At 40.1% G+C, this 23,806-nt stretch overlaps 3 protein-coding genes across 3 annotated transcripts in view; 2 read left to right on the top strand and 1 right to left on the bottom strand.

Annotated features, from left to right (window-relative positions):
* The window catches only part of LOC125899663 (translationally-controlled tumor protein homolog), a 589,762-nt gene that overhangs the window by 496,630 nt on the left and 69,326 nt on the right, over positions 1-23,806 (top strand). The window lies entirely within an intron of this gene.
* chpfa (chondroitin polymerizing factor a) lies at positions 2,421-12,728 on the top strand. The gene is made up of 4 exons (XM_049594100.1): positions 2,421-2,935; positions 5,363-5,927; positions 8,378-8,560; positions 8,687-12,728. Exons 1-4 carry the CDS (start codon positions 2,646-2,648, stop codon positions 9,947-9,949), a joined length of 2,301 nt encoding a protein of 766 aa, XP_049450057.1. The 5' UTR covers positions 2,421-2,645; the 3' UTR covers positions 9,950-12,728.
* asic4a (acid-sensing (proton-gated) ion channel family member 4a) overlaps positions 17,740-23,806 on the bottom strand; it is a 128,091-nt gene continuing 122,024 nt past the window's right edge. The window contains exons 7-10 of the mRNA XM_049594102.1: positions 21,653-21,744; positions 21,395-21,474; positions 20,724-20,831; positions 17,740-18,612 (exon numbers count right to left, since the gene is read on the bottom strand). Of these exons, the coding sequence (XP_049450059.1) occupies positions 18,457-18,612; positions 20,724-20,831; positions 21,395-21,474; positions 21,653-21,744 (436 nt within the window). The 3' untranslated portion in view covers positions 17,740-18,456. The remainder of the gene's footprint in view (positions 18,613-20,723; positions 20,832-21,394; positions 21,475-21,652; positions 21,745-23,806) is intronic.

The following is a 23,806-nucleotide window of genomic DNA, read 5'->3' as shown; positions in this document are numbered from 1 at the left end:
GGTAGATTTAGAAAGGGTGCATCACAATGAAAGTGATAACAGCAGTGATAACCAAGGATGGAGTCCATTATAATAATCCTTGTCAGTGTCTGGTGTCCAGCACTGACAGAGTACTATGGCCAGAGGGAGGAAACATCTGTGCGTTCAGTGGTGCACCTTGTTGCTATCAGTCTGCTAATGACAGTGTTCATCCAGAGAGGCATGACAGTGCGTGTCAGTCCCACGATGGCGGAGAAAGTTTTCACATCCTTTACTTAAGTAGCAACACCACACCCCAAAAATTACAAGTAGAGGTAAATGTAAATGTTACTTAAGTTAAAAACCATGTATCATCAGCAAAATGTGATGAAAGTGTCAAAGACAAAAGTACTCAGTGCTGATTATTGGCCTCTCTGAGTATTAAACTTTCATGTATTATGTAAATTATGATCACTGATGCATTAATGTGTAGCCGATGTGGAGCTCATAAGTAACTACAGCTGCCAAATAATTGTTGTAGTAGTCGTAACAAAGTATTGAGTGGCATGAAATGGAAATCCTCAAGTACAAACACCAAATAATTGAAGGTGAAAGTAGCTATGTCACCTGTGACAGACAGTAACTAAGTACATTTACTCAAGTACTCTACTTAAGCGCAGATTGAGGTACTTAGACCTGACCTGAGTCATTCAGTTTTCTGCCACCTCGTACGTCTCCTCCTCTACATTTATTTGATAACTTTAATTTCTTTACAGACTGAGATTAGTATTATAAAATATATATTATGACAAATACATTATGATTTATTATTCTTCCAAACCATAAACAGCATCAAAACATACTCAAAACAAAATCAAATCAGCGAGGCTATGATTTACAATAAATAAAAAATAGATGTTTAAGACAACATATTGTTTGGTATTCACACAGTAGGCCCTTATGGACACAGAGCCAGCACAATAAATAAATAATACAAATCCTTCCCTCATGGTCAAAATACCAGAAGTTCGACAGACTTTTTGTATTCATGCATCTGTTGATATTTGTACAGAAGAAAAATACTTGTTTGATGAATCGCTAAACCAAATTAATGAAGATTTCTGATTTTTCCATTCACATGAGTGAATGTGATATTTAGCCATTATTATGATGATGTTAGCCATATCAGATATTTCCTTGGAGAAGTTATCTTTGTAGATTAGAAATTTTCTATTTGAATACATAGCCAGTCATTTATATTGTGCCAAAATTGTAATGTGACTGAACAGAAAGAAAAAAAAATTCAATAGTTTCAGGTTCTTCAAAACAAAAGCAACAATGGTTTCTGCTGCTAGATAACATCTATTAATGATTCTAAAATGTATTTCTTTGGTCTTTGGCGAAACTGGGACTGTTCATTATTTATAAGGGGGAGGGTTGTGCAAAAAGGAAGAGGCATGGCAAATCATTTTTAGGTACTGGGGAGGGACTTATATTTTTAGTTTATATATAGATTTTAGTTTGGCTTAGGAGAGGGGCATACAAATGTAAATGGTTGTCAGATTTTTTAAAGGAAATGTGGGTGGGTTTGGAAGGTATGGTATGGCAGAATTGCCAAAGTTATATAATTTATCATAGCCAGAAACTGTAAAAACAGAAATTATCATTAGATTATTTAGATTTCCAACAGTGCTTGGACACATGCAACAAATGCTTCCCTAAGAAAACAAAACAAAACAAAACAAAAACATGACCAAATCTCATGTTGTTGCCCATTTTTCATCAAAATTACTTCATTGTACATCTCATTTAAGTCCCCTTCAACATACTTTTATTGGAGAGCCTTTCCTGATTTTACTTGAGTTTTAAGTTCATTTAAAGTGTTTTTTATTTCCTCAGTTTTTATACCCCAAAGTGTTTTTTATCAGTTCTTTTAGAAGCTGTTGTTTTCACGTCTTGTCTGTTTTAGTCATTGACACACTTATTTTGTAACTGTTTTGAAAAGCGCTTTATAAATAAATATTATTATAATATTATCATTAACCAGCATGCACGACAAGAGTGAGAACCAAGTCTTTTCTTTTGTAAGTTTTAAAAATCTAATTAATGATTTATAGTGGAGAGAGGATCATGCATTTTATTCCAGTCACTCAGGGAGGCTCAAGGATAAAAAAAAGAAAAAAAAGAAAAGGCCACAGCCAACCACCCTCCTCCTCTGACAAGTAACGGACAGTCCCCTACTGCTTATTCTGATTATTGTGTGTCTTGTGTAACCATAAAGCATTAACATTTGACACATTTCCGGATAGCGTCGTAGTTAAATCTGGCAGCATGCAGGTATGGAGGTCATCACCTGGTGTAAACACACAGAGGTTTTATGTCTCTGCCCTCAGCCAGTGCTGAGTATCCCTCCGCCCTGTGCAGCCTGAACGCATCCCCACAGCCTGGAAGTAGACCCGCCTCTGACGCTAACGTCTGGCCGGGGAGGAGCCAGGTAGCTGCACACTGACACGTAAGAATCCTGCGTAAAATTTAAGGAAGAAGTTACATCTATTCCTTAAGTTGAATGTCGATACGGCTGCTTCGAGTCTGACTCGATGTCTAGTTGACCTGTCCCGGACCAGAGGCCTGTTCGGACGCTGTTGAAGCGACGCGGGGCTGTCAGTCAGAGGAGCCCGACGCACAAGATGAGATTTTCAGCGTTTATTTCTGTCCTGCGGTCGGTCGGCCCGGTGGTAATCGGTATTTCTTTAGGGTTCACGTTGAGCTTGTTGAGTGTGAACTGGACGGAGGAAGCGTGTTACCTAGACGGTAAGGAGGGTGAGGAGGTGACTGTGGGTCAGGATGAGCAGCTCAAAGGAGCCCGGAAGCCCAACTCTATCTCCACCATCAACGATGTGGAGTCCGAGGAGGATTTTGAACCAAGAATAGTCCCATATAAACAAGTCCAGCAGAGTGCCCCAAAGAAAGTTTTCAGGTAAGCTTCGTATGGCCATCTACTTTGACTGGTAAACACAGACTGTAACCAGGCCTACAATATATGGCTTTTACTTGTTTTGAATACAGGCCACATCATTACAGGCTACTGTACAACAGGCCGGAGCTCACCCTCTGTAAAAGATCATAATCAATCATTGTGGTCACTTGTTGTAAGTGTACCTTACAGGTGTCACTGGGTGCCGTGTGGGTGTGAGATTTAACACTAACACCATGAATAAGTGTAACTCCACTCCCTGATGTCACTGGTCTTGATCAAACTGACACAGAGAGTCTGATGAAATATGAAGTCTGCAGCCTCATTTCTTCTGCTGGTTTCTTCCTGCTAACATCCCCAGCCACAGAGCTAAGATTAACTACATTTTGTGCCATGTCTCCATGCTGAATGACTCCTGCCTTACTTTTTCTTTGTAAACAGGCAGACATTTCCAAGATTACCTGGATAGAGACCTTGTTTGAGTGTTGGTCCTCACACCCAAAGTGGTTACACTGCATTGCAGTTCTGAGAAAGAGACTTTTCCCTGTGGAAAAGTTCTGCTGAGGTTAGATTGTGAAGCATTTCAGTGCCCAGGTTTTATAGGCAACTAGTGCCATGCAGTGGTTTGTGATATAAAAGGTAGAGGTAAGGTAATTGCCAACTAATTTTATTATTGATTAATTGGTTTAGGTGATTTTTTTTTAAAGAAGAAAAAGTCAAAATGTTCTGATTCCAGTGAATATTTTCTGTTTTCTTTGCTCCTCTATGACCGTAAACTAAATATCTTATGGTGGACAAAACGAGACATTTCAGGATGTCTTCTTGGGCTTTGGGAAACACTGATCAACATTTCTCACCATTTTCTGACATTTTATAGTTCAAATAACTCATCGATTTAATAGAGAAAATAATAGACAGATTAACAGTCCTAATTAAAAGGTAGGGTTGTTTGTAACTAATTTTCACCATTGATTAATTCTGGTTGTTTTCTGGGTGAACTGCTCAATCATTTCTATTGAATTCCAAAACATCATGAAGAAATGCTCATCATAACTATCTAGGGCAGTGGTTCCCAACTGGTGGGTCCTGGTCAAAAAGTGGGTCACAGGTCCATTCTGAATGGACAGCTACTTAACAGGTACAGTAAACTAGTTCCACGACATGGCCAAATGCAAGTATGACACTGACTAAGTTAAACTGTGTGGACCTTCAACGAATGACTAAGGAGAAGTCTGGAGTCTGTCCTAGAGCTCAGTGTGATGTGTCCTAAAATCCTGTTTTGTCCCAAATATGTATAATTTACTCTATGTATGTATAGCGAAGCAAATGCTTAAATTCAGGATGCAGGAACCAGCAAATGTTTGGCACTTTTGCTTAGCAGAATAATTGCTGATTTCTCTCTGCTAACTGACTAATTCACAAAATGTTGCAGCTCAGATAAGAGGCATATTAGAGCCATGTACAATATCATCGAGAGCTAAAAGTGAGGTTGGGTCATTGTTGCAATAATGAATCACAATTCAAATCTTTGCATGCTTTCTTTCTAGTGAGCTTATGGTTTTTCTTGTTAGCCTGTTTTTCTTGATATTTAGCAACACTCAGATTTTTTTTTCCCAACAAGTCGATTCGTTTTTTATTCATTAAATTGAAATCGTTTGTTAAGCAAACATGTCAAATGTTGCTTGGTTCAGTGTCCTAGGTGAGAAGATTTAAACATTTCCCTTTAAGTCACTGTAAATGTAATATTTTGGGATTGTGGACTGTTGCAAGGATAAAACAAGCAATCTGAAGATATCACTAAGGGCTTTGGAGAGTTGTGATGGTCATTTTTCACTAAATGACAACTTGATAAACTTAAAAAAATTTCTACTAGTTAACGGAAATAATGGTTAACTGCAGCCCTGTTCACATGTATTCCCTTACTCCCCTAACTGGCACATCCATAAAGATAAACCAGTCCACTTCAGAGTTACATTGGGCCTTGCGTGGAGGTCAGGATTTAAAGTTCGGAGTGGGCAGTCCTGCCTCATGTTCTCTCTTTCTGCTGTAGCTTCTTCCAGACAAAAGACACAATACATGGATTTGTGACGCCCACAGTCCACACAAAGAAAAAAAAAACACTTCAACTTCCGAGAGGCGTTTTTAGAAGGTTCCTTTATTTGGTGTTAGATGTGCCACGACACGCCTTGTATACATTTGGATTTGAGGAAAATTACTTTCAGATCATCCAGTTAAAGTTGGACCCCTACAGAGACCCAAGTGCCTTTCTTCTCCTCATCTTATTGGGCAACACCCACTGAGAAGAGCATTTTTCTCTTTACAAACTAATGTTTTCAGTAGAGAATGTTATCACCATCATCAATTTGTCCACTGTATTTTTAAATCAGATTTTATTAGCTTTATTCAGTAGCTGTTTGATGTCTCTTTCAGGGCTAAGTACATCAGCACAGAGTTGGGGATGCGAGAGCGTCTTTTCGTCGGGGTCTTGACATCCAAAAACACCATAAACACTCTGGGTGTAGCTGTCAATCGCACCATCAGCCATCACCTGGACACCGTGATCTTCTTCACCGGCACGCGCAACCGCAAAGTCCCTCATGGCATGTTTGTCGTCTCTCATGGAGACGAGAGGCAGATATGGAACATGTTTCAGAACATCAAATACATCTTAGACCATTACATCAATGAGTACGACTGGTTTTACTTTGTCCAAGACGACGCCTACACCGAAGCTGACAGAATCAAAGTCCTGGTGGAACACCTGAGTATGGATCGAGAGCTTTACATAGGCAGTCCGGAGGAGTTCATTGGTGGAGAAATGGAAGGGAAGTACTGCTACGGAGGGTTCGGGTACATCCTGTCACGTACCTTGCTCCTCAGACTCCAGCCCTTCCTGGAAAACTGTAGGAACGATATCCTGAGCGCCAGGCCTGATGAGTGGCTCGGAAGATGCATCATTGACTACACAAACACAAACTGCGTCAGTGAATATGAGGTAGGTTATGTGTGTTTCTTACAGGGGCACACGATCACACTCTACCTATTACACACCTCTTTTCTCAATGATGCATCAATTTTTAATCTGTAAAACTGTGTCTTGGCCTCTTAATGTTTGATGTTTAAAGGGAACAGACTGGGGCGGTTCATAGTAAAAATGAATGATGAGCCACAGAGGGAAACAAAATGCCCAGACTGTCACTCAGAACAGTTGTGAGACAGGTTACAGCAGGGGTTCTGCTTCCAGAAAGAAAAACAAAACTGTCACGGCAGAAAGCATGCTTTGCCTCTGGGACAGCACTTAGAACTGACAGACAGCTATATAAAAGTGTAATTACCACGCGCTAGCACAGAGGTGGTGTTTATATTACCGAATAGATTGCTAATACCCTTTAGCCCTTCTTTTTTTCTTTTCCATAGCTCCAGCAGCAACGTGGAATAGGTAAACAGGCAAGCAGAACACAGCTGAGTTCAGCCTTGCTTAGGTTCAATGGTGCAAAAATCCCCTGTGGGTCAACATGCTCTGCTCCTGTAATGTCATTAGCATTTAAGGTCAAACAAGCTCTGCGGAGACCTGATCTGTCCCAGTGCCCTCTCAGCTCTCAGGTGATTGTTCGTTGCGTTCAGCACAGTTCACTTAATCCATGCTAACATTTGTGCCCTTTGTTCACATATACATTGTCACAAGGTTATCAGTGTAAATGAGGGCTGGGCAATAAATCAATGCCTGTATCAGTATCGTGATATGTGACATTATCATCTTTTTTGGATATTGTAGTATGGTGTGTGTATATATATAGTGTTGTCTTTTCTTGATATGAAAGCTGCATTACAGTTAAGTGATGTAATTTTCTGAACTTATCAGACTGTTCTAGCTTTTCTACTATTTGTCTTTACCCACTTAGTCATCATATCCACATTACTGTTGATTGTCAAAAATATAATTCAGTCGGGAACGCTATGTGGCCCACTGAATATGTGGAGTAGTGTCACTGGCCTCGCACAAGAGTTCCCACTCAGCTCATAGACTCTCCATTGCGATGAGGTCAAGGATTTTCTCAGCTTGAGGAAAGTTTTACAAATATAAAACCTCCTTGGATCAAAAATCCAAAATACAAAGAGTCATAATGACCTTCCTTGCAGTTCAAGGTGACCTGTCCAGTTTTACAGATATGTCTTCTATAATGGTGACCTGTGGGGAAAATGCTCTTTGGTCACTGGGAAAAATTGGCTGCAAGGCTGAGCAGCGGTCCTGGGGACCAGGTAACTATTTATACAGTTGTCTACTTGCACAATGTAATGTGCCGTATATCCGTTTTATAGACTTTAAGTCTGTTTTTTTATCCTTTCTACCATAAGGTTAGCATGTCAGCTAGCCTAGCCTAAAATGAAGAAAAGCACCATCAAGTTTATGAGGGTGGTCAGCACTACGGAGCTTTATTGCTTGCTTTTGCAAGACAATGTACAGTGAAGTGAAGTTTGTAAAACATATATATGCACACTACATTGTGCAAGTAGACAATATACAGACCAGTATTTTGTAGTGGGAGTGATTTAGCTGTCTTTTGCTTCCATTTTCTCCTACTTGGCCATGACACAAAGCAGGAAACCATCTTGTTATACAGTTGAGAGTGAGTTGCATGGCTAACTAAAGTGCCCTGAGCCAGAAGAGCTCCAGCAGAGCCCCCTCAATGAGGGAGGGGAGCAGGGGGAAAGTTAAAAGGCCTGGTGTGAGTGAAGAAAACAGCTTGAGCTCAGAGCCAGACATCAATTTTTTCTGTTAAGAGAGAACATTGATGACAATTAGGCATGGATAATGCTTTACTAAGTGTACCACTACAGGCTGTTGGCAAACATTTACAACAGAGAGGCCTCGCTGCTCAGTTAAGCAGTGTCTCCGTTCTTTGTTCTTTTAATAGCTTGATCAGATTGGATTCACTTTTTTTTTAATCACTCAAGCTCCTTAGGTGACTACTCTGTTTTCAGCTTAAGTGACTATGTCTTTAAGTGGGATTCTGGTGCCAGTGTCAGTCATTTGTGTTATTAGGTTTCAACCTTTAGATTCGTAGCTGTTGCTTCTTGATGCTCCAGTTATTGTACTTTATTATACATATAATGTAGCTAAAGATAGAGCATCTTGTAAACCTCGTGCTCCCAGACAAATTTAATTCTTTAAATGATCAAAACTCCAACAATAGACAGTTGTTGTATAACAATAGCATCCAGTTCTTACAAATTGAATCTCTGTCTTCCCCTCACTATGCAATTATGGTTGAAGCCAGCCTGTTTGCTGTGGAGAGGAGCCCAAGATGCTGACTAGATAGCATGTGATGTTTGTTTGAATGGAAGTAGCACAGCATAACAACTAAGCTTGGAAAAACATTAAGCATGTTTCTGTCATTCCTGATTTAAAATGCCTCATGAAAAGACGTCTCTGTTTCTTCTCAGGGGCTTCACTACCACCATTATGAGTTGGGAAAAAACTCTGATCCAAGTAAAGAACAAAGTGAACAGTTCAAGAATGCTCTGACTGTCCATCCAGTGTCTGACCCTGAGCAGATGTACAGGCTGCACAGATACTTCACTGAGATTGAACTCCAGAAGACTTACGATGAGATTGCTAAGCTGCAGGTAAGCTGCTTTTCAAGTGTCACACATCACCCATGGTTCAGTCAAAAATAAAAACCTGGCTTCTTTTTTCTTACCTCTGGAGACTCAGCAACTGTCCAGATCTGAACACTTCTTGTGTTTCCACAGGCTGAAATAAAGAACGTCAGCGTTGTCGCTTTTGAGGGGAACCGAAGCGCCCAGTGGCCTGTGGGGATCAATCCACCTTTTGAACCGAAATCTCGGTTTGAAGTTCTGAAGTGGGAATACTTTACAGAGGAGGAGATTTATTCATGTATCGATGGCTCTCCAAAGTGTGAGCTGCAGGGTATTGACCGCATGGATGTGGCTGATGTCATTGACATAGCCATGATAGAGCTGAACAAGAAGTACAAGCCTGTCCTACACCTGAAGAAGCAGCAGCTGATTAACGGGTACAGGCGCTTCGACCCTGTCAGAGGCATGGAGTACACCTTGGACCTTCAGCTGGAGGTGGTTAACCAAAAAGGTCACAGCCGTTCCATCACCAAGCGAGTTCATCTGGTGCGACCTTTGAGTCGGATTGAGATCATCCCCATGCCCTATGTCACTGAAGCTACAAGGGTTCACATCATAATACCGCTTACTCTGCAGGACCGGAGCTATGTTGACCATTTCCTGGAAGTCTTTGCCTCAAATGCTTTTGAGACCAGTGAAAATGCTATCCTAACATTCTTGTTTATTTATGACCCAGTAGAGGCACAGCAGGTTAACCAGAATGATATATTTGCCAGCGTGAAGACTCAGATAAACACATATGAACGCAAATACCCTACAGTAAAAATCCCCTGGATAAGTGTCAAGACAGAAACACCATCCCAGATCAAATTCATGGACATCATCTCAAAGAAACACCCAGTTGACTCACTGTTCTTCTTGGCTAACGTCCACACAAATGTTAACTCGGAATTTCTGAACCGCTGCCGCATGAATTCCATAAACAACTGGCAGGTGTTCTTCCCCATCCATTTCCAGGACTTCAACCCTGATGTGGCCTACCACAACCAGCAGCAACCAGCCACAGTCGATCTGATCAGGGACGCAGGCCATTTTGACCGCAGGTCATTTGAAGAAGCGTGTTTTTACAACTCGGACTACATGGCCACACGCACGCGGATGGTGGCAGATGTCCAAGAGAATGAGGAGATTCTAGAGACTCTGGACATCTTTGACATGTTCTTAAAGTATTCAGATCTGCATGTATTCAGGGCAGTGGAGCCAGCATTGCACCAGCAGTACAGCTACCAAGCATGCAACCCGCGGCTAAGTGAAGACATCTATCATAGATGTGTTCAGAGCAACTTGGAAGGTCTCGGTTCTCGCGCCCAGCTTGCCATGCTGCTTTTTGAGCAAGAACAAGGAAACAGCACTTGAGAGCACCTGTGTACTTCGGCTCCCGCATGTATGGATGTTAAAAGTTGTGCGTCTGTTGAAATAGCTGCTCGATGCAAGCTAAAATCTGGGACAACCCATATCTTGGGGCTGAGGTTACGTATGTGACCTTGCCTTACATTCTCCATCCTTCAGTGTGCATCAAGGACTATTTGGCTTGTCAGAGATTTTAGCTAGTTTGGAAAAATGAATGCAGTACATTCCTTATCAAACCTTCCCTTAAATGTTTACAGTACTTGTCCATACAGATGAGTTGCTAGAACCAAATGTTTTTGCTACCTTGACGATTTCTAAAGAAAGTTTTTGACCACTAGGTGGCAGAAATTCACAGCAACAGAGCATTGACGTAGTGCTGGCATATCCAGTTGCAATGTTAAAGGTGGTTGCTACAGATCTAACTGGCACAGGGCTATATAGGTAACCTGTTGGAGTTGTCTTTTTCTCAATGTGTCCAGTGTATTTCCAACATTCAGTGGGATTTTATACTGTTTGGTCGATAAATTCCTGGAAGACAAATCTTCATTTGACCATTTTGAGTTGTGGAGGTATCACGCGTGAGATCAATCTGTGATAATGTGCTGGGTGCAGCTGCTTATAGTTTTGTTAAAGAGGACTGAATCAGTTTAACCATAGCGATGAGTTAAAAGTAGCGAAAAAGCTGCGGTGCTTTGTTGCTTTTCAGCGGGATCAGAAGTACTAGCAGCGACGGATTCACATTTTTAGAATGTCATAATGTTAATATCAAAGATATTGTTAAGTGGAGCTGATATATAGCTCTATTAGGTATATATTAGTATAATGCACCACAGGTTGTGTGCTTGTTCATTGTAACATTGAGCTTTTGATATTTACTGATTTGAGTATTTACAAAAGCGCGTCTTCGTATATGTGCCTTCACACTGACTTTTCATATGTTGACTGTTTTGAACTTAAGTTACACCGTTTTGCAATTCACTCCTTCAGGTGACTCACAGCTGACGTTTTTCTTTAGAACACAAACAACAGTTCTGAATGGGTGGGGGACATTATCTGTCACTGTGGATGAGGCCTGTTACATAGCTGGGAGAACTGAAAGGGTAGTCGGTTCACCTTAAATCTTTTAATGGTGACTTGGAAATATAATGATCACAACCGTCCACAGGTTGTATACGTGCCTCAAAGCAGGGAAGGATTTGGCAAAAAGTATATTCTGGTCTTCAGAGGTCATAGATAAAGACAAGTGTAGGCCAGCAGCGTGTATTTGAGTTTAAGTTTTCTCCATGAAACCTTTTGATGTTGCAAGAAAATTTTACATGCAGGAGGCAAAGGAGAATCATGAATAATAAGGGGAGAAATCACCTTGGTAAATGTCTCAAGTGATTGCAGGTGAGTCCTCATTGAAGTGGTACTTTAAAACAGGATTTAATTAGTTTAGAAATGATTGAAATCAAGAATGTATGAAACTTTTTTCCCCCATGTCATCAAGTTCAGCAGTTTTTATACTATATAATAAGATGTTTAAATGTTCCAAAGTATTTTGGACTGTATTGTTTAAGATTTTGTAAGTTATTGAATGATGTCGTTGTCCTCCATTTCCTGAGCTCAGTTTTAGAAATGGGCGCTTCCTCCCAGTCACAGTGCAGTCCAATGGGAGGCCTTTTCTGCATTATTGAGTGATTGTGGAGGTAGCGGTACTGGACACCAGAGAGTTATAAGTGTATTATAATGTGCAATATTACAGATAACACAACTTGCTAGGTGTCTGATGGAGGGACTTTAACTTTTAAAGACATTTGCTGCAAGTTCAGCAGTGTGTGTTTATCACAGTACGGTTTATGACATCACACAAAGACTCATGCTTTCTGTTCATTAAGTAAATACACTGTAATTTCTTTTGACAAGACCTTAATGTATATTGCTGACACTAGACACTTTTCATCATCAAATTTACTTTGAAATATATCAAATTAACCAAGGCAAGTCCTTTTATTTAACTCTAATTGGGTTCAAAGTGTTTTGTTGGAAACACTACATCCAGTGTTTGCTGTATTATCTGCCATGTGAAAGACCACAGAGGTCATTTTATAACGCATCTCTTTCTTGACGAGAGCAGAAGAGTACGACGCTAATAATGTGCGGAAATGGAAACTGAATCTTCAAAAAAACCACTGTGAAAGATGGAGGGCTTAGATTACAACATGATGTGTGAAGATCTGCGTCATTGCTGCCTTCCATAGACACGAGAAGCTTAAAATTAAGCGTGTGTGGCAGATTAATCACCCCGTGTTGTTAACACAGCCGCCGTCGCTGAGAGAAGTCTCTAAGTATTTTGTCCATAACTTATTTATCTTTAATTTCTCTATGAATTATGCAGATTCTGAATACTTCCGCACTAGCAGAGACTTTCATGACATTCTCTGTACATGTATAAATATTTTATAGACTATTTTTACGCCTTTTTGTAGCTTTATGTACACAGCAATTGATACTTTATTATTTTTGGTGACACATTAAACATATACTGTATTTTACTTTGTATTTTGTGCTTTGAAAATCATGTAAATTGACCATGAAGACAGTTTAATTTGTTTGTTCCACCTTCAATCAAGTAATATGTTTTAAAAAACAGTCTCATTTTTTCGATGTTTGGACCTATTGGTTTACATTATTTTATGCATATGGGTACTAGTATAACCAAAGCGATACATTTTAATTAATGCTCATCACATTTAATTGTGTGCTGTAATTCCCAATGAACTGTGAATTAATGTAATTTTTAAATAAAGAATATCTGAATGTAAATATTCCCTCTTTCTGTCATTATTATTTTTTAGGATAAAAAAGTCATTTTTGTATTGCAGCTATAAAATCCAGTTTGTCCTTTAGGTGTCAGCAGAAGAGCATGTTTACTGTCTGCAGCACAGGTCCTGGCTGTCAGTTGCTGAGGTGAGCAGCGATACTGAACAACATTTAGAGAATATATATCTAACACATACTGGTCGTCTCATTCTTGTTCCCAGTGTGTGCTCAGTGGGACTGCAGTTAACATTCCTGCCCATGTCAGACCCGAGGTATTCCTGATGTCTGGGTTGGGTAAAAACAGGGAAAACGTTGCAACCTTAATTACAGCTTTAGTTATTTCAAGGGTCTATATGCACTACCCCGAGGCATGCTGTAAAACCACATAACTACAGAGCAGCTGGGAGTTAATTGTAAGTCATTATTTTGTACTTTGCTTTACGTTCAATCCCAGGACTTTCTCCTCCCACACAGGGACACAGTTGTTTCAAGTCCCCTTGAAACTGGTGCAAAGAGTTTTCAGTTTTCAGGACAATTCAGGTTCACCTGGAGGGTGTTTTAAGGAGCAGAATTACACAAATTACTAGACATTAAGAGGAATGGTCAAGAAATCACTTATCCTAACTAGATAATTGCATTTCTTCAAAGACTGTCTGAGTGGTCCCATATTGTGTCTTTAAAACCTACCTTTGAGATGCCTGAAGTCTTTTTGAAACCTTGAAAGTAATTTAATAAGAACGTCTTCATCAGTGGTGGAAAGGATTTAAAATGGGAGGCATAATTGCAATACATTTTCACTGTGTTGTGAAGGAAAAAAAGGACAATGTGAAGTGGGCTCTGGATTTAGGAGGCACTGGTTTTACCAATCTAAACTTTAATAGTTATCGTATTTACCATATTTAACATTTATAAAATGTGTTCTAACAGAGGAAATAATCACAAGATCACACATCTGTACAAAATGTAAGCGCTCCTTGTTACTGCAGTGATGGTCCATTTCCTTGTCTGTCAGATATGCAATGGAATTTCTTCTTAGGAATTCCTGACAGCTGCTTGTGTCACCCTGCAATCGTATTTTTTTTCCCCCCGTTTCTCAGATGACCTCTTAGACTTCAGCTAAAAATAAGTGGCTGAAAAAGAAGGACATAACATTAGATATTCTAAATTTAACATCAGTGGCTGGTCAGATTAAATTGATTTTTACGGATAATGTCATAAGCACATAGAGCACATGTGAGTGAATGTCACAGAGCTATAAAAAGGTAGGCCCAAAGAGAAGTGCAAGAAGGGAGCTCGGAGTAGAGGCTCGAGGAATCCCAGGAATGTGAGCTACATGTTATCAAGCAGGGAAGATGTCCCATCTGCTACAGTACAGACCTGCCGCCCACCACCCAGTCCTGTGGCACCTCACACAGACGGCATGCCATTGTGAAGTCAACACTTTGTACTCATCTTATCTGGGTTTTTAAATGCTTTTGTAATCAGGTTGTGTTTTACAGCGTACAGCACCTCGAGGATAGAAAACCTTTTCTACATCGACTCCAGGCTCCAGCATTCAAACACAACTCGACAGTGATAATGCAGCCCAGTATTCATCTCAACACACCAGCCCCTGTGCGACTTGTCTGAGGATAGCTACAATTATTGATGACAGAGGAGAAGATTGTTATGCATAGCCTGTACAGGATGCCATCAGAGACTGTGATTGGGAACCTTTTGAAAATGTCAAAGTGACACATGATTATGAATATTAAACAGCCATGTATAGCCCATGATTACTTGACAGGAGGAGGGGATTTGACAGATGGAGGAATCTCATTGTGAGCTAAAGCGATGAATGGCGATATTGTGGCAACAGAATGCGTAGACCAAATTAACAGAAAAATTATGGCATCATTTGTAAACATGATATCCTGTAATGTGAGGCATTTCATAAATTTCCCAGACAAACGTAATGAATTACACACAGTGGGGTGTCAAAGGCCTGTCAGAACTTTAAGCAGTACGCTTTATGCTTTAAGCAATACAGCATGTGATGCCACACTTTTGAAGCCCAAACTGCTGCATGATAGCAAATAAGCTGCTGGCATGCTATGAGGGAAACATGATCGACATCTCCACCAACATCAAAACAATTCCCACGTGATTTAGCACATGTGGTCCCGTGTTACAACTGGATGTGAATTACTTTCTTCTACCCGAGCATTGTCAAATATGTTAATGGCTGATGGGGCAACATCAGAAATTATGACGCCCTATAAAGCAAAGCGTCTAATGTTCTGTGGGTGAGAGTTAATTAAAAAAAGACCGCGTCTCAGGCATTGCATCATTTCTGAAAGCACAGTCCTGAAAGCTTCTCTCAATGAAGGCGAAAGCAAAGCTAAACAAATATTTGCAAAAGATGATGCAAGTGTGCCTGCACTGTGAGTAACATTAGATTGAAGCAAAGGGCAAAAGGGTAAGAAAGGAAGAAATTATATTGCGAGGTCAAATAAACTCTCTCTATCAACACAAAGAACAAGGCCAAGTCCTGCCAAATTGTCTAGTCTTAAAAATTCAGTCTCAGCCTGTAGTTATTTAGAGAGAGTCTAAATCCTATTTCCACTGCAGGAACTTAAGGGTACTTTTACACCTGCCCTGTTTGGTTTGGTTCAATTGAAGTTCGTTTGCCCCCTAAGTGTGGTTCATTTGGGCAAGTGTGAACACACTGCACTTAGGTGCGCGCCAAAACAAACAGGCCGAGACCTTCTTGACAAGGTGGTCTTGGTCCGGTTATAAATGAACTCTGATGTGGTTTGTTTGTGGTAAGAACATGTTCCAACCTTGATACGAACCAACTGCAGTCCAATCGCATTACACATTGTTTGGGTTAAACATGAGCATGTTACAGTCCCAGAGGATTACTAATGTGCACCTCCTCCTGTACTGCCTTAATATGCACATTCAGCACATCCAGTGCATCAAAACATTGTTTTCTAGTTGGAGCCGCTCTTCGTTTTCAAACTGTATGGTTTGACTAAAATGAACAATGACAGCAATATAGTCCACGATGAGCAGCGCTAAAATCAACCTGCGTAGTTGTCCCTCCATCGTGACATTAGAAAGTGTTGCACTTATCTTGCAAGTGTACTCTTCTTCAAGGTTTTGTTTACTTCCTGGATTTTTCCTGCATGGAACTACTGACCAATAAAGAGCAGCTTTCTCACTTAAGACATTTGATCTGGTCTGCTTGTAAATGCTGCCATGAGAACACGAACCACCTCTAGGCAACAAAATTAGTCCTTGATTCGGACCAAAGCTAGCGAACACTAGGTTTGAAAGCACCCTAATATTACTTAACATGCATGGGTTCTTCTTTTGTTTCCACCACTTGCTTCATAGATGAGTTCCTGGAGCAAGAGGTGATACTTAATGTAAATTTCAAGTACTTTCTGGGTTTACTGATGCTGCAGGTAATGGTGATCAAGCAAATGTTTTGTCTCATTACAACAAAAATGACAACAGTCATCACCATTTTACAACTGCCTCTATACTGAACAGAACAGTTGCTAAGCAAAAAAAAAAAACAATGTCTGGATGAGGGAACCCTGAAAAACAAGAAAAAGACAAGAGGATTTCTCAGCATCTGGCAATGACACATGGCCCAACAGTGCAGGGAGTAAAGTAAAAAGATCAAACAACTGAAAAACTACAAAGTGGTTCACAGAGCTGGACTTCATTTTTGACCACCAGCAGCAGCAGTGCCCTGGAGCTAGCATAAATGTGCAGGAAAATCAATATGTGCGCTACTTCTTCCATTGTCTGTCGCACTTAACTCTCCTACCATGAAAATTTCTTGGTAAAGTTATATGACACAGTATAAGAGGTGCTGCTGTTGCCGTTAAATCCAAAAATCTCAATTTTTCAGGAATAACTCAAGGAAGAACCTTTCACTGAAGCCAATAATCTTCTTAAAGGAGAAGATTATTGGAGGGGAGAGGTAACAGTTTAAGTTCCTGCAGTGCAAAAGGGCAAGTGAGCAAGCTGACTTTACATAATGAAGAATATAATCATGAATGAATCAACATAAGGGTCTCTATTTATAGTTCATGTTCCCACTTTGCTAACTTGTGCTCTTTAAAGCTGTTGTGTCTTTGTCCCGCCCACTGAGGATTAAGTTAACCAGTAAGAATATTTCAGCCTCCAGAGCAATTTTTAAATTAAACTCTGAGCTGCCCTAACTCCCTCTATATTTTAGAAAAACCTTACTCCTGCAATAAAAACTCCCTGCTTTCTTGCTAACTATTCCGATTTCAAACATCCCTTTTTTTCCCCATGGATCAGCCCGGCCAAGTCGCATCAGCCCACTGTGCTCAGTCATGTGTGCAAAATGTTAAAGTGCACATGCAAACAAACACACACACACACCTCAGACACACACACACACACACACACACACACACATAGACACACTGATGCCGGGTCTCCACTGTAAATAGCTGCTACACTTTTACAGTGGTGCTGCCCCACAAGCTGAGGGAGATGACTCTGCAAAAAACATGAAATTCTGTTTCTTATTGCTTATGTCAGCTCAAAGTTATGATGCTAACCAAAGTGAAGAGTGGATGGTGGGCAGAAATGAAATGAATAAGGAGGATAATTTAAGTACAACCATGTCATAACTGAAAACATCATCCACCCCTCATCCAGGATGTGTGTGTGGTCTTGGAAAAAGCAGGACATATAAAAAGGAAACGATGGAGATATAATAGTCACGATCCATACAGTCCATTTTTGTCACCTGGACAAATGTATTGATGTTTGGCAGTCTAACATATCTGCAGATTGTAAGTGTACAGTAATTGCTACAATCGTGACCGCTATTGTCATATAAAAGTCTTTTTCTAAAATGTATAAATAACTCAAATTAATATTACATAAGTTATTATTAACCGAATATAAACAACAACCATTGAAACAGAGCTTTAGAACTTTCTCATTTTAAAGTTGGACTTTATGTACAGGTACAATGCTACTCTCTAACACCTTAACCACAAACCAGACAAAGTGTATCATGTGGAAAGATGCTGCTAGATCTTCTAAGCCAAGGTCATACAGTTCAGCCTATGTAATTCCCTCATGTTATGGATGGTTGTAACACGAGTAAGATCTGCTCACTGTAAGTATTCTCATCTTGTATACAATATAGAACATATAGATAATAGTATCTCTTTAAATAATTACATAATTTAGAATGTGTAATGGCTTGATATGGTACAGTGTGTCTTCCATGAAGTAGGAGGAGAGAAATGGAGGGGTACAGACAGAAAAAAAGTCAAGGATGCTAGCTGAATAAATAAATCACTGGAGTATAAACTGGATCAAGGTGACATGCAGTCCTCCTCTTGTTCCGTCGTAGTGATCATGTACCAAAAATTGGTCCTGAAAAAACAAAGTGCCTGACTTCTCAGGTGAAGCTTGACAAAGTTGAGAGGGGTCCCATCCGGAGAGGAAAAAAGAAATCATAATAAATAAAAGCGGTGTCCAATTTGTGCCTACATACTGTACGTACAAGTGCTTTGTTAGCAGCACAAGTTTGGTGTTCGACTTTGGCTGTAGCTTTTCACTGGTGACAGCAAAGGAGCGACGGAAATGCCAAGAGTCTGTTACTGATCTGAACACAGACGGCTTTTATCTTTTGGTGTCACCAGGACTGGAAACGATGGTTGGCTCTAGCAAGCGAAGTCCTCAAACACCCCGTGGTGCCCGGCGTGATGGTGGTGGGGGTGGGGGTGTGGGTGTGGGTGTGGGTGGGGATGGTGGTGGTTGGGGAGGATCGTATTGGCGTACGCCCCCTCTGGGTGACTCCGTGTCATGTCATTGGGCTCCTGTTGAAGGCACAACAAACGTCAAAAGTCAAATACGACATCATGCTTCAGAGATCATGTGTGACAATCTGTAGATGATAATGTATGTGCCAAAGTCATTTAAAAATATCTTCATAGTATTTTTCCATTGTAATTAAAATCAAAAGTTCGACATTTTGGGAAATACACTTATTCACATACCAAACCAGAGTAAAACCCTGATCACACAGAAAGCATTTCAACAGCTGGCGGCGCCTTTTTGTGATTGTTTTTAATGAGAATAAAGCAATTTTCTTGTGGTTTTTGCATTGTGACGCACCTCACATTTCTACGCTCAAGGTGCTGGTGTTAAGTGATAAAATATCATTGTAGTACTTTTTCATTGTAATTAAAATTTAAAAAATTAAAAGTTTAACATTTTGGGGAAAAACGCTTATTCACATACCGAACCAGAGTACGGCCCTGATCACACAGAAAGCGTTTCAGCAGCTGGAGGCGCCTTTTTGTAATTGTTATTAATGAGAATGGAGCGATTTGCTTGTGGTTTTTGCGTTGTGATGCACCTTGTGTTTCTGCTCTCTAGGTGCTAGTGGTATTGCCAGAGTGCTCAGAACTCCTCAGGTTGAAAAAACTTTAACTCAGACAGTAAATTGATTCCAGTGCATGATCAATTCTCTTTTCATGATACTTCAGGTACAACAAAAGCCTGAATAAAAGTTTTAATATTGGAGGTAGATGTTGATGCACATTGAGGAGCTGCTTGAAAAAATGTGGCTAATGATATAGCTAGTTACTGTCTCTTCTTTAGCACATGACATCGTCTAGCAACATCTAGCAACTTTACTGTTGGCTTTAGCAATTTCCCACATACAGTGGTTGGCAACACTGCCTCTAAAGATATATCATTTATATGTGAAATGAAGATTTGTGGTTTTAGAGGAGTTTGTAATTATTTGTGACAGCAAGAATTTATCTAGTGCTACAGTGCAGCGTCTCTATAGCACAGATATGGTCAGTGAGAGGAGTTTGTTACTGCTCTCTGTACAGGCACGATCCCTAACAACCGCACTGTGATGACTGCACCTGGCTGTTGTTGGCTCATGGTTACAGTACGTAACTTCCCCTTAAACCACAAACTGTATACGTTACATTGCTGTTTATGCATACATTGAAAACAAATGCTAATTACATCCTTACTCCTGCTTTGTACTTAATGAGATTCTGATGTTCTCATCTAACTCTTGAAAAAAAAAAACAACTAATAATTGCATTTTCCAAAAATATCATTGCTTTACATAAAAGATTTTGGCAAGATAAACCCAATGAAGTGATCCTGTATACTGTGTGTCCAAATGCAGCATAAGTGTAGGAGGCTGAAATGACAACTGTCATTTTCTCGGCTCTCAGCGTAGCTAATTGTTAATTCAGTGAGATGGTCAAGTTAAATTCTTGGATCTCTGCATGTGTAAGACGGTGTGTATAACACTTACACTTGGCCAAGGATGCTTTTTTTGACCATGGTTTCCAAGAGAAAGATTTCAGCTAGTTAGGTAGCTGAGTGTTACTTATTAAGTTCTGTATATATATTTTAAGTTAATAAAGAGCTGAATTCCTTTAAATGAATTTTCTGTGAATTGTTAATGACTTCTCCAATAGACATGGAGCGCCCACATTCTAAAACTAATTTGGAGTGGAAAGTAAAATGTGATGTAAGCCAGTCAGAGCAGCCAAACCTAATAAATGCTGCATATACTGAATGGTAACAGAATAAACTGTCTTTTCAGTTTCTCTGGCTGACTTGTTTAGAAGTTTAAACCCTGCTATAGTTTTAGTATGTTGTGTAACTGAGTCACAGTTATGGTTCAGTGAGACAAGAAGTCTATTGTTCAGATATAAGCACAATAAAGTTGTGCAATAACAAATCCAGGCTCCAGGGGAGGATGTGCTTTGCACAGTGGTTAAGACTAATTAGGAGCAATACATTCTTCATTATTTTAGAAGTGGAAAAAATATTAATTTGCCTCTCCCTGAATTATTCCCTTGTAGTTTCCTAATGCAGTTACAGTGCCGCAGGGAAAGTTGTACACTAGGCGTGAACACAGTTATTTGTTACAGTACAGTATGTGCTGTACCTTTGCTTTCATTTCCTCTAGACCCACTGTTGCAACAGTGCTGGTCTGCTGCTTGTTCTTCTTCTCTTTCTGCGGCCTCAGCAGACGTTGTAGCCGGTGCTTGATCACCTGGTTTCACCCATAGCACAGCAGCAGGGAGGGTGAAAGAGCACAGATGAGCGAGGGAGACAAGAGATGCAGTGGAGTGAAGAGTTCATTCACTGTGATGTCTGCATTACAGGCCCTCCCTCTGATTTCGCTATATTCATACATGTTTTGCAGTCAGCAGGTAGCCCGCTGGAGAGCTTAAAGGGAATACAGCTGAGACAGGAGTTCATTTCATGCATGTCTTCAGCACAGACCCGAGCGGATATTAGTTTCTCCAGCCTGGAAATCAAATAAAACTCCTCACATGTAGAGTAAGCGATAACATTTACACTGCCAGTCCTCAGATGTTCTGATGATTATGTGTGGGAAGAACACACAAAGTAAATAATTTTGTCATTATTTGGGGAAAGTAAACTAATCCATGAGGGCACATCCATGTGTTTTCTTAATAGTCACATTAGTCGGCTGCAGCAGATTTCTTGCTGAGGACAATAGCTGTTAATTATTGCTAATTATATCACAGCTAGGTCTGACCTCATGTTGTGACTGACTGATGTGTGTTTGGGCCTGGACAGCCACCATACCTCATAGATGTAATCCAGTATTTCTAAGACTGTCAGGATGCTGGCTCCGATGAATAAGCCCATCTGTCCGCCAATGTCACCTGAAAAGCAGGAGCACTTAAGGAGAAGCACAATGGACATGATACCAAAGCAGTTTCTGTTTGCCACTAATGGTAATGAAAAGTAAGTGCAGCTTCTATAACATCGCCTTTCACTCTGCACCTGCCAGGTCTATTTAAATATTCAGAAAAGGGAGAAACAAATTGACAGAACTCTTACCTAATAAACCTGCAACATCGTAGGCTTTCTTTTGCTCAATCGTCTCAAAGTTCAGAGCTTCAAAGAAGATATCCAAGACCAGGAAGTTGTCTCTGGAAGAACAAGTGTCAAACACAGTGAAATGCATTTGTGCTGTTTTCACAACTCTCTACAAATCTAACATCATTTAAGAAAAAACACCATTTCAAGTTGTCTTTATGCTCACTGTAAATTGTTATGATGGGATTGTCAGGCCTACAGCGCTTTACACAGATCCAACCAGCGATTGTGAGATAATGAGGTGTTTCAGGATTTAACTGAGATGAGCAGAACGAGCACTGACAGCATGCTCAGTCACCGCCACGTCTCTGATCTCTCTGGATTTAGAAAGTCTGGTAATATTAAGTGTTGTGAGGCATCATGAGCTCTTTGGTTTAGGCATGTTTACCTTCTACTACATCCCTGCCTATTAGGCACTGAGAGGAATTACAGTGTAAGCACGTTGTAAGTGCATTAAGTTCATTATAATCTGAATATTAGTAAATGTTCCATAATGCACGTAGTAAAACAGGATTAAAAGTTGAAGCCCTGCTTGTGGTCGTTAGAAGTTACAATGTTCATTACGCCTCACAGTATTAATGAGCTGCATGGAACAAACAATATACTGTTATACATACAGGTTAGGGTTGCAAATTGTAGGCACTTTTATGTATCGATCACTGGTAATATTTACAATCAATTAATCATGATTAAAAAAAACATAAAATTGTACTTATACCAAACAATACCTAATATGTTTTTTGCTCAATCAAAGCTCACAACAACATATTGCATACTAGTTATATAGTACTAGTCCATACCATACCCATTGAGTACACAGTTGCCCACGTACAGTGTCACATGGTGTGTGTTTGGGATACAGGTCATAGGAAATTGCAGATTAAATAGTCAACTGAACCCATTAAGAAGAGCAATGTATTCAGACAGAGTTTTTGTGAATTTGATAGTTCGATTGCTTTATTGAAATTACAGTAGTACCATTGCCAATAGTGGGATAGTTAGTGGGCTAAAACTGTACATTAGTAGTTGAGGTACCATGTTGAAAGGCTGATAGTTAAAGTGTTTATATGCTGTATTGACTTAAAAGTGCGGCGCACTGGTAGAATGACTGACTGACAGAATGACACACTGACAGTTTCCGTGATTATGTACAGCATACCATACCATGACTTAGTCATACCAAAAATTAGGAAATAAAAACCCCAAAACATTCGGCCACAGGGGGAGCCACAGCGATCGGTCGCATTTTAGCCATTTTTAAGCATTTTTCTGTTGTTATAGCGCCACCCAGTTGCCAATTAGAGTTAAATTTCTCCAGTCACCTTGAGGTGTCCTGTTCTACATTGATGGGGTCAATAATGGAGGGGTCCCCTCAGATGATGTGTGGTCATATGCCTACAAAGTTGCGTGGTGATTGGTGAAACCCTTGAGATGTTATACACCTTTATGTGATGAGCCACGCCCTCCGCAATATTCATTGCCTTATAGAAGCTCAGTGTTAGTAAGTTTTCCAACTTTTGCCAAGAGGGAACTTTAGATATTGGTCCCTAGATTATGTTCACTGAGTTTCATGCAGATCGGTCAAACTTCCTAGGAAGAGATCAATTTTAAGTGTTTTTCAAAAAATTCAAAATGGCGGAAAATCTATATAACCGGAAGTTATGGGTCCTTGAGGCAAATTTGTTGCGCATGAGGAGAGGCATCTCTGTGCAAAGTTTCATGTCTCTACGACATACGGGGCATGAGATATGCCCATTCAAAGTTTGCAATTTCAATCGGTTGCTATAGCGCCCCCCTTTGGCCGATTGATGTAATATTGCTTCAATTGTATCCTCCCATGACCCTCTACCACTGTGCCAAATTTCACATGGATTGACCAAGTCAGTGAGGAGAAAAACATGGAACAGACACACACACACAGACACCCACAGACAGAGTTTTCGTCATTATATAGTAAGATAACAGTTATCTTGCACCCTTTGTTTGCTAATGCTAGTCATTGAAATGTGCTTTTGAAATACACAGTTCTACTGATAGCTAGAATGTAAAAGGAGTCTGCACATTGTTTATTTTTTAGAATCAGATCTTTATTTGCTTGCTTAAATTTGAATTGTT

This window comes from Epinephelus fuscoguttatus, linkage group LG13 (assembly GCF_011397635.1).
Source record: "Epinephelus fuscoguttatus linkage group LG13, E.fuscoguttatus.final_Chr_v1".
Lineage (NCBI taxonomy): Eukaryota > Metazoa > Chordata > Actinopteri > Perciformes > Serranidae > Epinephelus > Epinephelus fuscoguttatus.
This window is presented reverse-complemented; position numbering and strand designations above follow the sequence as displayed.

What these genes read in the sequence shown, in the direction of transcription:
- chpfa (XM_049594100.1), top strand. Translation starts at nt 2,646, where the DNA reads ATGAGATTTTCAGCGTTTATTTCTGTCCTGCGGTCGGTCGGCCCGGTG. An exon ending in GCCCCAAAGAAAGTTTTCAG is followed by an intron (nt 2,936 to 5,362) that starts GTAAGCTTCGTA and finishes TGTCTCTTTCAG; the next exon opens with GGCTAAGTACATCAGCACAG. An exon ending in ACTGCGTCAGTGAATATGAG is followed by an intron (nt 5,928 to 8,377) that starts GTAGGTTATGTG and finishes GTTTCTTCTCAG; the next exon opens with GGGCTTCACTACCACCATTA.